The sequence below is a fragment of the Adiantum capillus-veneris genome, chromosome 14, assembly GCF_014529385.1.
Source record: "Adiantum capillus-veneris isolate H3 chromosome 14, ASM1452938v2, whole genome shotgun sequence".
In the NCBI taxonomy this organism is placed as follows: Eukaryota; Viridiplantae; Streptophyta; class Polypodiopsida; order Polypodiales; family Pteridaceae; genus Adiantum; species Adiantum capillus-veneris.
In genome coordinates, this window is record NC_140944.1 from 149,905,688 (window position 1) to 149,920,711 (window position 15,024).

The following is a 15,024-nucleotide window of genomic DNA, read 5'->3' on the forward strand; positions in this document are numbered from 1 at the left end:
TTTGGGGCATTCTCAAAATTTTGCAAAGTAGATTCAGAGATGATACAACCCCATACTTCAACTCCATAAAGAAGCATGAGTGTTCCCAATGTGCCAAAGACATATTTCTTGAGAAACCAATGTTTAATCTCTCCTAAATTGCTCATGTTCTTGAACGGATATTAGGCTCTCTTTCCGGTTTCCAAGCATTGTTTATGAAAATCATTTTATTTATGATTGGCTGCAACCTCAAGGCCAAGGTACTTGAAGCTCTCTACCACTTAAAGGGGCTCTTCATTGTACAGTGCATGGCTACTCTTTCGTTGAGAGTATTCACAAGCATAACCTTTGTTTTGGAGCTATCCACAATGAGTCCACTATGCAATCATAAGCTTTTGTGCATATGCTAAAGTACGGGGCAAAAGGGCTACATCATCCACGTACAACAAAAGCATGATTACCACATTCTCGATCATAACCTCTTCAATGCCTCCTCACTCTAATACCTTGTGTTCCAAGTCGTCGATGAGCAGGCGAAGGAGAGTTGATGTATTAGTGTTTAAACAATGCTTAAAAATAACCTAGGATTGGTGTGACCCCACCTGCAAATTTTGAAATTTACCTCTAAGCACACAAAAATTTAAAGAAATTTAGTATTAGATATATTGGACTCTGGAGTGAGGGACAGGAGCTCCTGCACTGACCAGAGCCATGGCAAGCCGTAGCAATCCATGGCTCCTCAGAGGTAGTCACAGCTCACCGACGAGCAGACCCCTTCTTCGTCAGTCCCTTGTTTTTCTCGTAGCGTCGCTCCTTTTTCTGCTTGCAGCCTCATCTCTGCTCTCCTCGAGCTCCAGGTTTCCGCCTACAAAACCCAAGGTTCTGGCAGCCGAACGCTCATTTGTGAAGTCCTTGCAGAGCTTCCTCCTGAAGTATGCTCGAGGCTCTGGGATGGCAGATGAGAACATGGCCATCGAGGTTTCAACAGCAAAGGTCATCGATGTGGATACCATGCAAAAGGACACGTTCTCTGCATCTGCTGCGCAGGTGAAAGATCTTGACAGTGCTATTGGAAAAAGAGAAACTATAGATCTTCTTATTCCGAGTGGTTTGAATCGGCCCCTGAAAGTGTATGTGTACGATATGCCCAGAAAGTTTACATACGACCTTCTGCAACTTTTTCATGAGTCTTACAAAGAAACCGTTAATCTTACATCCAATGGCAGTCCTGTCCATCGGCTTATCGAGCAGGTACTACATTTGGGTTTGCATTGAGGTTGCATGGTTCAGTTTCTTCACGTAGACACAGTTCTTTGCAAACTTAATCTTGAAGATTTATGAGATCTTCCCATCGTTTCTTTTCAGTACTATTTAGCTAAAACGTTTGAGATCTCATAGACTGAAAAGAGGTTGCTTTCCATGGTTCGTGTACATTTTTGTGTGTTTTGGGAGCATCATATTTTTAGGTGAGATATTTCACTGGCTCTGATTCTTCTTTAGATGCATGTTTTGTCTGCACACATTAGTTATGCAGGGGGTAGAACTGTCAGTAAGCATTTCTTTGTGATCATATGCAAATTTTACAATGTTTAATCTGTTTTGCTTTGGACCACTGCAGCATTCCATTGACTATTGGTTATGGGCCGATCTTCTGGCTCCAGAGTCCGAACGTCTTGTAAAGACTGTTGTTCGGGTGTTTGAACAAGCGGAGGCTGACTTATTTTACATACCCTTCTTCACAACAATCAGTTTCTTTCTACTCGAGAAATCACAGCGCAGTCTGCTTTACAGGGTGTGGGCGCCAGTGCCAAGGTTTCCTTTTTTTGGCTGATAAATTATAATCAAATCAACCTATTGCGAGGATAAGGGCTTAGTCCATGCTTCTTCCTTGGAAAGGAATTTTTTATGAGAACAATGCATGGTTTCTAATCGTGACATGTCATAGTTGTTGACACAGAAATTGTGTGATATACAGGAGGCTTTAAATTGGGTGAGAAACCAGCCTGCGTGGCAGCGATCTGGTGGTCGGGATCATGTGCTGCCAGTTCATCATCCTTGGTCATTCAAGTCCCATCGTAGGTTCATGAAACATGCAATTTGGCTGCTTCCTGATCTTGATTCAACTGGCAACTGGTAAGCCCCTTTTAAACTAGTATTTTCTATATTTTGACCACCTTCGCTCTCCATCTACAAAGTTTTTTGTGTTGGCTTGTGAATTAGGTATAAACCAGGTGAAGTTTCCTTGGAGAAAGATGTTGTACTTCCCTATGTGCCTAATGTTGAGGTGTGCGATCACCGTTGTGCGGTCCAGCATGCGGCTGATCGGAAGACACTTCTTTTTTTCCGTGGTCGGATGAAACGTAATGCTGTAAGTGAATCTCATAGCTAGCAAAGTTTTGTTGTAGGGTTTTTTGGTTTCAACTCTTTCACTCCTTTGGTGTTAGCTTTTTTGCAGTGTCCATGCTCACCTAAAATTACCTTTCTCTTTTCGCTAGCTTGAGAGTTTCTGGCCATATAGAGGACAACAAAATTTTCTACCCTAGGACAATTTTCCTTTATCTCTTTTGCAAACCAGATTTAATGGGTTGTACCTTTCATTCATCATTCCAACCTTGTATAAAGCTTGCGCTATCTTGTTACAACTTTGCTAGTTGTATCTTTTGTTGTTTGTTTGAGTGCATGCATTGTAGGTCCCAAAAACCTTAGTTCCTTATTCTATGTTTGTCAAGTATCCACGTTTATGGTGTTGTGTAGCCAGTTCTATAATTAGAACCCACTCTCATGGGTAGTTCAAGTATTTAGATTTATGTGCATTGTGTAGCGAGTTCTAGTGCCTCAAAATTGCAACCCAATCTCATATAGTTCATGTTTAGAGTTTCACCTCTTGTCTTACGGTGGCTCTGGTATCTTCCAAGGCAGAAAAGGGAGTGGGGGCTGTTTTGTGGCTGTACCTAGCCCATGAGAGGTAGACATACCTCTACCGGGTGTGTTGAGCCATGTGTGGATAGCAACCTTGTAGGCTTGCTATTGGTCGATTCCTTTTCCTAGGTTCCTATGGGATCAGTGTCTTGTTTTTTTTGGTGATCTGGCATTTCGATAGGTTCCACACATTGGATCGGTCCCACACATGCACATACACTTGAAAATAAAGAGAACTCAATGAAGAGCAAAATGGGTCTCAATTGCTACCAAATTTCATGTCCAACTTCTCTCTTTAGAGTCGACCATTTTAGTGAGGGAAAATTAAAAAATAGTAAAAGGGTTAATAATGTAAAATGGGTAGTAAAATGTATTCCGAGACTTGAGATTTCAGTAGGTGAATGCATTTTATAGAAGTGCCAACACAATTCTATAAGGATTTAATTGGGATTTTACAGAATGAAACTGGATATTTATGAGTCCAATAGAGTCTGGAACGGATCTCGAAAGCACGTGAAAGTGGAAGTATGGCTAATCAAAAGGTGGGATGGGAGCCAAGGTTTTGTTATGTCACGTGCACATCTAACCCTATCTGCATGTGGACAAGCTATTCCTACTTCTAGGGTTTAGGTAGCCTAGGAAGTGTTCTGGAAACCTTGTGAGCTTGTACGCAGGCTGTGCATGTCTAGGCACTTAGAGTAGCTGCATACGCTCTGATCGCACAACCCATGATCACTAGCGTTACAGTGCATGAACCCCTTTTTGCCAAGTACACATGAACCACCTTATTTCACTTATTATTAATAAGTGACTTTTCTAATCCAAATCGTGGAGGCTGTGGGAGCATTGCTCGACCGAGAAGTTTGCACCCATATATGTGGGCCAAGGGGCGCCATTAAGAGGCAGAAGACTCAGGTGAAGAAGACCAAGGAGCGGAGACCATCAGTGCCCCTCAAGACCTAGCAGTGTGGCGCAGTGTGGCGTTTTCTCAATCTAGGTTTTTGCTAGCAGATGCATTAGCGTTTTCAGATTTCAGCCCCTAGCGTTTTGCATCAACAAACCAGCCAGTAGCTTCGCAGTGCCACACCATCCCCGTACCAGGTCCTCAGTGGAATCCACTAGCGCCATCAGATTCAGCCAGCGTTTTCAGATTTCAGCCATCATTGTTTTTGCATAACCTTGTTGTCCGGCACAGTTGCAGAATTCAGCCCTAGGATAGCGCTCAGTTTTCAGCCAGCCTTCAGCCTAGCGTTTTTCATTTTCAGCCCTCAGTCTCCGTAGTCGTCGTTGCCGACATCATCGCCATTGTCGTCGTCATTGTCTTCGACATCATCATCGTCAAGTACCACAACATCTAGTAGCATTGTACCACTTTGCAATCTAAAGCAAATACCTCTCTAGCAATAGAGAGGGGCCCTTGGAGGGGGGTTTGGGACCCTCCATTTGGTGTCGTCTCTTCCTCTCTCTCTAGCACTCATGCACTTTGCACTCAATTTTCCACTCCCTTGCACATTTTCTCTCTAAGCAAGGAAGGCTCTCCCTTCCTCTAGGAAAGGAAACCTTGAGCACTCACTGTTTTACTCATCCTGAGCTTACACCATCATTCACTTCCGCCGCACATTACATTGGTATCAGAGCTCTTTGGCAGTGGTCGGTATTATCACTCAAGGAAAGAAGCATAAGGAACCAGAGTAATTTTTTTCTGCTTGTTGTGGTCGCACGTTACCCAAGATCACTTGGGCGTTTCGATCCCTAATCTGTGTTTTTGAAGAGAGGATTTTCCGAGAGCATCGATCTTTTGAATGGTTTGGCACTCCGTCTCTTTGTTTATCTGCATTGCATGCACAGTCATTTAGGGAGAAAAGTATTTTTCCAGTTACTCTACATGGGATGGGTATGTTTATGGTTTTGTGTTGGAAATGGTTGCAATAATTTTCCTCCTCGGAGATTCTTAAAGAAGTTGGAGCCACGACCATAGACGCAGTTGGAGCATTGAAGCCGCAACACATCATTTTGTGTCGCTTTCGGCACAACCCAAAGAAGCAAGCATTGCAGACCTTCATGAAGTTCAAGCATCGCACGATCCACGCATCAGAGTGGGCCAGCGAAGAGTTCTTCGCAAGATTCCATGAGTTGTTGGTGCACTCTTTCGACGCTATACAGCTCGGTACCAGTATCTCGCTTTGAGGACTTGATGAGTGTAAGGTGCAGCGGAATGAATGTTTGAACTTTGCTCAAGATGAGTGCTCCGAACTGTGCTCAAGGTTCCTTTTGTTCTTATGGAAGGGAGAACCTTCCGTTCTTAATGAGAGAGTGCAATGGACACAAACAAAGTAAATGGACACTGTGAATGGAAGTGTCTGAGACTGAGAGATAGAGAAGAGAATACGACACCAGAGATGTTGTAAAACCCTCCTCCGAAGGCCCCACTCTCTATGGCGAGAGTGGTCTACTTATGATTGCACAAATCTCTACAATGCTTGGACTTGCCGACGAGGTCGACGACGACGAGACGGGCTGAAATGTGAAAACGTTAAGGGCTGAAATCTGCAAATCTTCTATCTGTTGAATTCTGACTCTATATCGGTGACGATGTCGATGACGACGATGCGACGACGACGCGCTGAAAACGCAGATGCTGAAATCTGCGTTTTCCGGGCTGAAATTGTAAACCTTGTAGAAACTGACCGTGCGGCGAGGAACTGCTGCAGGAAGGTGAGATCTGCGAGGTTCGGGACTTGATCTGCGGTGTCTAAAGGCTGAAAACTGAAAACGCTGGTTCTAGGGATGATTCCGTCGCAAAGATTTGCAAAAACGCCGAGGAGTCAGGCTGATGCAAAAACGCTAGGGCTGATTTGTCTTGATCTGCAAAAACGTTGTTGATCTGCTGGTGCAAACTGCTAACACTAGGGTTGATCTGTCTTCTGCTGTTGTCGGGAATCTGCAAGTGCAAAAACGTTGGTTGATCTGGTCCAAAAACGCTAGGCCTCTTGGGGGTTCTGCTGAGAAGTTGCCTGTTGAGCAAGGTGCTCCTGCTGCCTCGTCTGCCAGAAAGTGCTAACTCTGGTTTGCTTATATATTATCTTAGCAAAATTGCCCTACCTATTTTCCAACAAAATTCACTTAAAAATAATAAGTGAAAAATGTTAAAAATAGGGAAAATAGGCCTATGCATTGTTAAAATGCTACTGATGGGATTTGATTGGAATCTGATGGTCATGCTGTGTGCAACCAGAGGATATGCATCTAATCTAAGTGTATGGACATGCACGGTCTGCGAACAGACTCACAAAAGTGCCAGATCACTTCCTATTCTAGACTGACTTGACTGAACTTAACCTTGATCATGTTGTAGCTTGTCCATGGACACATAGGGTTGGATGTGTCACGTGACATCCCCTCCTTTTCAAAGTGAGGTACTGGTACCGAACTGTATGGCGTCGAGGGAGATCGCCAATAGCATCCGGAATCCTGGAAGGGACTCTTCGCTGGCTCACTCTGATGTGTGGGTCGTGCGGTACTTGAACTTCATAAAGGTCTGCAATGCTTCTTTTGGCCGCGCCGAAAGCGACAAAGTCTTCTGAGGCTCCTTCAATGCTTCAACTGCGTCGAGAGTCATGCTTCTTTCTTCTTCAAGAATCTCCATGGCTGAAAATTTCTGAAACCATTTCTAACACAAAACCATGAACATACCTATTCCATGTAAAGTGAGTGGAAAAAATCTTGTCTTCCTAAAAGATTGTGCATGCAATGTAGATGAACAAAGAGATGGAGTGCTAAACCGTTCACCACACACACGCAAACAATGAGATCTAATCTCGTCTTTCTGATCCAAATTAATCAACTCTGGCAATTCACAATGGAAATGCCCATGCTTGGTGCTCATACTTTCATGTGCTCTTTCTACAACCTTGTCGTGCCAAGGAAGAGACATGGAATGTGACGTCCTTGAATGCATAGTGTTCAGTTTTTCATGAACAATCTGTAACTAAGTCAGACTTTGTAAATAATTAATTTATTTACGAGAAAAGAATTATCTAATTAGTTGTGTGCACACCAGAATAGACCTAGCAGTTCTAAGGCCTCAGGTGAGCCTAAATGCGGGCCACAACACCTCAGAGGGACCTTAGCAGAAATTACCTTGAAGCCCTAGCGATTGGGAAATCGGGTCTTCAGAAAGGGGTAATCAGTAGCCTCAGATTTTAGGCTCAGAAAAATACGCGCGTCAATACAAGCACATGAATGAGATGGGGTCCTTAGAACAGTGACCCTAAGGCTAATAAAGCTAATAAAGCCTTAGGGTAAGTTTCGTTAAATTAAATTTAGCGGTCCGTGCCCGGGCGGGCGGTCGGACAAGTGTAAACAGGTAAAGGTGGTGCAGTGCCAGTGCGGCATTGCGCCGGTAAACCTTTGGTGTTCTCATTGAAGAATCATTGGTAGCATTTGTTAGTTAGTTGCACATTTTTAATTAATGAGCTAGAAGTTTTTAAAGTCAAAAGTTGAATGGTTTTTAAGTTTTTAAAGCAAGTGTGCCAAGTGGCACACGTACCAATGCAAACTTTCACTCTCACTCTCACTCTCACCCTCTCTCTTCCTAGCGCCCCCTCTCCCTGATGGCTATTTAGGAGCCCCCCCTCCCCCATTTTTAGGGTTGGCAGTGCACCTACCCCCCCCTAATGTGAGTGTGCTCTACGTGGTGGAGCCCTCCATTGAAGCTTGAGAGCAGCCCCTTGCGACATATGTGGTAGCCTTGTGCTCCCATTGTCAAGAACAAGGGATCTCACAGTCATAGACACCTTCTGGTGAAGTTTCATCGCGAGAAGCTGCCGTAGACGCTCTCTTAGCAGAGTGTGGCGGCTGTAATTCTCTGTTTTCAGCCCCTAATCACCTCGATTAGGGCTGTTTTCAGAAGATCAACCATAGAAATTCTCTTCTCTCTCCTTATCTTAAGCCTACATCAAGTTTGGTGCGATTCCATCGCGAAGAAGACCTCTGTTTCAGCGTAGGGGTGTGCACAGGTAAGAATTTCAGGTTATGTGCAGAAAATTACAGCAAGCATGTGCGTGTGCATTTTGCTTGTTTCTCTTTTGTGTTCGATGCATGACTGAATGAGCATGAAGGCAACACATAACGGAAGATGGACTCTCCTCTGTGAGAGCTTCTGATGAGCTGTTTTGGAAGATAGACTCTCTTTTCGAGAGCTTCCAACCAGTCTCGCAGAAGAGGGGAAATCCCCTAAGCAGAAAGAAAGTGGAAACACTTTCTCAGTCAGTAGTCAGAACATGACAGAAGAAAGAATAGAGGACGGGCGTATGCCTCGTTCTTGTGCTTGTAAAGATTCTCCCTTAGTAATAAAGATATTCTCTTTATGGGGGGGGACCAGCCCATCTTATGGTCCCCAATGAAGTGTCAAGCTTTTTCTCTCTCTCTCTCTCTCCAATTCTCTTGAGCATTTGAAGTACAATTAAAAGTCAGTTTACGCTTCCGTATTTTTGTGACAGTGGTATCAGAGCAAGGTCCTCTCTCTCTTCCTGAAGGGATTGACGACTCTTGGCAGACTGCAGAAATGGGAGGACGCGAGATAGAGTTCTCTCTCCTTCAACAATAGGTGGAAGAGTTGCAGAAAGCTCTCCCCCATCCAGAAGTCCAAAAGATTCTCCATACTCTTGAAAAAGGGAAGGAGAAAATGCCGATGGGGTCGGGAGAAATCCCGCAGAACCCAAAGGCGCCACAACCAAGGAAAGATTCTTTGATTGGAACCTCCCGCATGCACGAGAGGCAGAAGAAACCTCCAGAACGTCATGTGCGGTTTAATCCAAAAGTTCAAGAGCAGGATCCCCCTGATTCCCCTCAGTTCTCTTTCATGAAGGATCTGGACGACATAGTTGCTCCGGAAGACATGTTTCTCGACGATCCGTCGCAACAAGAAGTGCATTCAAGGGAAAGGACTCCTGTCCACAAGGAGTCTAAGCATAGAAAGAAGGAGCACCATAAGAAGAAGCACCACAGGCAGAAAACATTCAAGTCGGGAGATAAGGACGTGAAATTCGACACCTATGATGGACGGCGTGATAATGACAAAGCTTTGGCTTTCATCCGCCAATTTGAAGTTGCATTTGCAGAAGGGAATTTTAAGGAAAGATCCAAGCTTCGCCATGTCAGTTTGTACCTGAAAGGCACCGCCAGCAATTGGTGGTTAACCCTTATCCTAGAAAATCGCAAACCCCAAGATTGGACCGCTTTCAAGAAGGAGTTCTACGCACAATTCCTCCCTCCAGACTATGAGGAAGAGGTAAAGAAAGAATGGGATCGACTTTCACAGTCGGAGAACGAAACTGTTCCACGCTATGTGGATAGGTTTTGGGACGTTCTCTTGAAAGTCACTCCATTCAAGAAGATTGACGATTCGGAAAAGATGCGCAAGTTTGAAGTAGGACTGCATAAAGCCTTGCAAAAGGCTATGAAGCTTTACCCTCGAGGTAACTTGCAGATACCTAATGGAATCAGCCCGCATAGCTGATGGAATACATGACAAGGGTACTCCCAGGAAGATGGAGCAAAGTACTTACCATGCCAAGCAGAAGGCTCTCCATGAGCAGCCTACCTCTTCTACTTCTTCTCAAAAGAAGAAAAAAAACGCCTCCGAAGCAGAAGCAAAGCCAAATCAGCCCAAGAAAGGGAGATATCTCTCTCTTGCTGAGTTACGAACCTACATTAGTGAAGGAAGATGCTTCAAGTGTGGACAAGTTGGTGGTATGAAGGGTGACTGTCCTACCAAACCTCCACAACCACCCTCTTCCAATGCAGTCCCAGATGTAGAAGGAAATACAACCAAGGATGGAAAAGAAAGAGCTCTTCTCAAAGCATGGGGTAGTATCAACAACCAGCGGGCTCTTATTTTGTTTGACCCTGGTAGTACAGACAACTTCATCTCTACCAAGCTAGCTGACGACCTGAACTTGCAGCCCAATCGTTTTGGAGTCTCTATTCAAGCGCAATCTGCTTTCAAAGGGCAGAACTCAAACTCTACTCCAATCATAGGGAAGTTGAATCTAAAGGTCGACGACTACAAAGATCAAGAGTTTTTCTTACTAGCTTCACTTGAAGGATGCGATGTTATCTTGGGAATGCCTTGGCACTACAAGATGCATCCCATTCCGGACTATGTTCAGAAAACTTTATCCTTTGCTCATAAAGGAAAGGAGTATCTTGTACTTGCAGATGCAGGTGATTGGCGTATTCCTATTGCCAATCACATTGCCATCAAGAAAGAAATGAAAAAGTGTGTTTCAACGTACTTGATTTTTGCAAGAGAGAGAGATGTGTCTGTTTCACAACTTTCTTCCTCTTTAGAGCAAAAAAGACTTAAGTTATTAGAAAGTTATAAAGATTGCTTTGCAGATGAACTTCCAAATGAACTCCCACCTCCTCGACTTGAGGATCATACAATTTATTTGATCCCAGGAAGTTCTCCTCCAAATCAGCCCCCTTATCGAGTTAGTCTAATGCAGCAAGAGGAAATTCTCAAGCAGGTTAACGAACTTTTGGAGAAGGGCTTAATAAGGCCTAGTACTTCTCCATATTGTTCACCTGTCTTGCTAGTACAGAAAAAGGATGGCACATTCCGCATGTGCATAGACTATAGATCCCTAAACAAGTCACAATCAAGAATCGATTTCCAATCCCTCGGATTGACGACATTCTTGACAAGTTACAAGGAGCAAGTGTCTTTAGTCGTATAGACTTGAAGAGCGGTTATCATCAAATCCGCATAGCTCCTCAGGATGTGCATAAGACTTCATTTAGAACAACCTTCGGGTTGTAGGAATTTCTAGTGATGCCTTTTGGGCTCACTAATGCACCGGCTACATTCAACAGAATGATGGATAGAATCTTCCACTCATATAGAAGCTTCACAGGCGTTTTCTTTGATGACGTCTTAATCTTCTCAGAGACGGAAGACGAACACTACAAGCATCTCGCCTTAGTGTTTGAAGAATTACGCAAACACAAATTATTTGTGAATGCTAAGAAGAGTGAGTTCTTTCTAAAAGAAATCCACTATTTGGGCCATATAGTATCTCACAACCAGGTGAGAATGGACCCTGATAAGATTCAAGCAGTTGTAGAATGGCCTACGCCAACTACAGTACATGATGTACGAAGTTTCCTTGGCCTCTGTTCTTATTATCGACGTTTCATTCGAGCTTTTGCCGTGATAGCAGGTCCCCTCCATGACCTGACAAAGAAGCGGATTCCATTCCATTGGGGGTCTGGACAAAAACAAGCTTTCGCAAAGCTTAAGTATCTACTCAGTCACGGACCTGTTCTCACCGTCCATGATCTTCGCAAACCTTTCGAGGTATATTGCGATGCATCTGGAGATTGTGTACGAGCAGTTTTGAACCAAGAGGGTCACGCGATAGTCTATGAAAGTCGGTGCCTTAAAGATGCAGAGTTGTATGTCTCCATATACGAGAAAGAGCTAATGGCAATAATTCATGCTCTTTCCATTTGGAAACACTATCTATTAGGAGCTGATTTTATTATCAAGACAGATCATCAAAGTCTCCGCTACTTCCTCACACAAAGAAAGTTATCCGAAAAGTAGATGCGATGGACCAACTTTCTTTCCATGTTCCATTTTCAGACTTTTGGAACAAAGAATGCAGTTGCAGATGCTCTCTCCAGGCGTCCAAAGATCAATGCACTAATAACAATTTATCATGAGGAACTAGAATCTCTCAGCGAGATGTATCCTCAAGATCCAGACTTCGCCACAATTTGGGCAGATCTTCAAGCTGGTCACTCAAGGCCACCTTATTCCATTAGGGATACTACGCTCTATCGTCAACAAGCAATATGCATAGCTCAGCCCTTACGACAGAAGGTGATGGATGAAGCACATAATTCTCCTTATGTCGGGCATCGGGGAATTGCTTCCACCACTAGTGCCCTCGAAAGGTATTTCTTTTGGCCAACACTCCGTGCGGACATTAAAAAACATGTATGTGAGTGTTTAGTATGCCAAAAAGTGAAATATGACAGACATAAAGTTTATGGCAAGCTTCAGCCACTCCCTGTGCCTAACACGCCATGGGAAAGTATTGCCATGGATTTTATTACGGATCTTTCTAGATCCAAGAATGGAAATAATGCAATCTGGACTATAGTAGACAGATTCAGTAAGCAAGCCCCTTTTCTTCCAGTAAAGAAGACGATCAAAGCTGATCACATGGCTAGAATATTTCTAGCTCAGATTTTTAAACACCATGGATTGCCAAAGACTATTGTGAGCGACAGAGATCCCCGCATGACTAGTCTATTTTGGTAGGCATTGTTCGAAAACTCGGGAACTAAGCTTGATTTTTCATCAGCTTAAGCCTTATCATCCTCAAACAGATGGTCAAAGCGAAATCGCTAATGCCACTGTTTTAGATCTCCTCAAGTGCTATGTTTCGGAACGACAATCCGAATGGGAACAAGACTTACCAATAGTTGAGTTTGCGTATAATAATACCATACATTCCTCAACTGGTAAAGCCCCCTACGAAATTATTTATGGGAAGCCACTCTTACTTCCTATTATGGTAACCAAAGAAAACATCTTCGCCGCAGATGAATTTGTGCGCAATATTGATGTTGTCCATCAGCAAGTAAAGCAAGCGATTCTTCGTACTCAAGAGCAACAGAAGAGAAAAGCAGACAAGCACAGAAGGAATCTCAATCTTGAAAAAGGACAATATGTCCTGCTTCGGTTTGAAAAAGCTAGATTGAAAAAGCGGGTCGGCAAAGGGAAAGTTGTCAAACTTTCCCATAGATTTTTCGGCCCTTTCAAAATTACAGATAAAGTCAATGATGTGACTTTCAGATTGGATTTGCCTTCTAACTGGCGAATCCATAATGCTTTTCATGTCAGTCTCCTCCGACCATATGTTGGACCTCCTCCAGTGGCGCTCGTACAAGAAGATCCTCCAGAAGTCGAAGAGACTGAGGAAATCCTTCAACCTGAACAGATAATACACCACTCGGAGAGACAACTCAAGTCGGGGAGTCTACATCGAAAGTATTTAGTCCAAGTTCAAGAATTACACTCCATCAGATGCGAAGTGGATGACTGAGTCCGATCTGAAGGACTACCCCGACATGTTGCACAATTATGTTGACGCTCTACAATTGAGGTCAACTGTTTAGAACCAAGAGGGATGCAACTAAGTCAGACTTTGTAAATAATTAATTTATTTACGAGAAAAGAATTATCTAATTAGTTGTGTGCACACCAGAATAGACCTAGCAGTTCTAAGGCCTCAGGTGAGCCTAAATGCGGGCCACAACACCTCAGAGGGACCTTAGCAGAAATTACCCTGAAGCCCTAGTGATTGGGAAATGGGGTCTTCAGAAAGGGGTAAGCAGTAGCCTCAGATTTTAGGCTCAGAAAAATACGCGCGTCAGTACAAGCACATGAATGAGATGGGGTCCTTAGAACAGTGACCCTAAGGCTAATAAAGCTAATAAAGCCTTAGGGTAAGTTTCGTTAAATTAAATTTAGCGGTCCGTGCCCGGGCGAGCGGCCGGACAAGTGTAAACAGGTAAAGGTGGTGCAGTGCCAGTGCGGCATTGCGTCGGCAAACCTTTGGTCTTCTCATTGAAGAATCATTGGTAGCATTTGTTAGTTAGTTGCATATTTTTAATTAATGAGCTAGAAGTTTTTAAAGTCAAAAGTTGAATGGTTTTTAAGTTTTTAAAGTAAGTGTGCCAAGTGGCACACGTACCAATGCAAACTCACTCTCACTCTCACTCACCCTCTCTCTCTTCCTAGCGCCCCCTCTCCCTGATGGCTATTTAGGAGCCCCCCCTCCCCCATTTTCAGGGCTGGCAGTGCACCTACCCCCCCTTAATGTGAGCGTGCTCTACGCGGTGGAGCCCTCCATTGAAGCTTGAGAGCAGCCCCTTGCGACATATGTGGTAGCCTTGTGCTCCCATTGTCAAGAACAAGGGATCTCACAGTCATAGACACCTTCTGGTGAAGTTTCATCGCGAGAAGCTGCCGTAGACGCTCTCTTAGCAGAGTGCGGCGGCTGTAATTCTCTGTTTTCAACCCCTAATCACCTCGATTAGGACTGTTTTCAGCAGATCAACCATAGAAATTCTCTTCTCTCTCCTTATCCTAAGCCTACATCAAGTTTGGTGCGATTCCATTGCGAAGAAGACCTCTGTTTCAGCGTAGGGGTGTGCACAGGTAAGAATTTCAGGTTATGTGCAGAGAATTACAGCAAGCATGTGCGTGTGCATTTTGCTTGTTTCTCTTTTGTGTTCGATGCATGAATGAATTAGCATGAAGGCAACACATAAAGGAAGATGGACTCTTCTCTGTGAGAGCTCCCGATGAGCTGTTTTGGAAGATAGACTCTCTTTTTGAGAGCTTCCAACCAGTCTCGCAGAAGAGGGGAAATCCCCTAAGCAGAAAGAAAGTGGAAACACTTTCTCAGTCAGTAGTCAGAACAGAACAGAAGAAAGAATAGAGGACGGGCGTATGCCCCGTTCCTGTGCTTGTAAAGATTCTCCCTTAGTAATAAAGATATTCTCTTTATGGGGAGGGACCAGCCCATCTTATGGTCCCCAATGAAGTGTCAAGCTTTTCCTCTCTCTCTCTCTCCAATTCTCTTGAGTATTTGAAGTACAATTAAAAGTTAGTTTACGCTTCCGTATTTTTGTGACACAATCCGCATACATCCGTGCTCATTCATGAGTGAAACGTGGTCGACGTACAATATGTCATGCCTAGGAAAAGGGAGCACATAAAGACACTGACTAAAATATAGAAAACGATCACGAATGAAACACTCGAACAATGCGTGTTGACTAATCATGCAAACACATAGTACTTCCTGTGGGGGTTCTTTGGATCTAGGCTCGAGAGCCAAGATCGGTTCTTCCCGAGGGGGTTCTTGGGACCTAGGCTCGAGAGCCAAGATCGGTTCTTCGTGATTGATGGGATCTGCAATGAGGATAGTTTCACTAGACAAAGTATCAACTAACATATCATCCTTGTGAACAACCATATCATCTTCATGCAACTCATCATGCTTGTGAGAAATCACATCTTGATCATGCAAATCATCATGC

General features: G+C 43.8%; 1 protein-coding gene across 2 annotated transcripts in view; it reads left to right on the top strand.

Moving 5' to 3' along the window:
• The first annotated feature begins 642 nt into the window (after positions 1-642).
• LOC147443347 (Exostosin family protein) overlaps positions 643-15,024 on the top strand; it is a 43,099-nt gene continuing 28,717 nt past the window's right edge. Inside the window, exons 1-5 of one of the 2 annotated variants that reach the window (XM_086529230.1) lie at positions 777-1,026; positions 1,131-1,230; positions 1,598-1,771; positions 1,955-2,112; positions 2,200-2,347. In XM_086529230.1, the coding sequence (XP_086385356.1) occupies positions 914-1,026; positions 1,131-1,230; positions 1,598-1,771; positions 1,955-2,112; positions 2,200-2,347 (693 nt within the window). In that variant the 5' untranslated portion in view covers positions 777-913. Of the gene's footprint in view, positions 1,231-1,597; positions 1,772-1,954; positions 2,113-2,199; positions 2,348-15,024 lie in introns of both variants that reach the window. The other variant, XM_086529228.1, reaches the window with a different exon arrangement.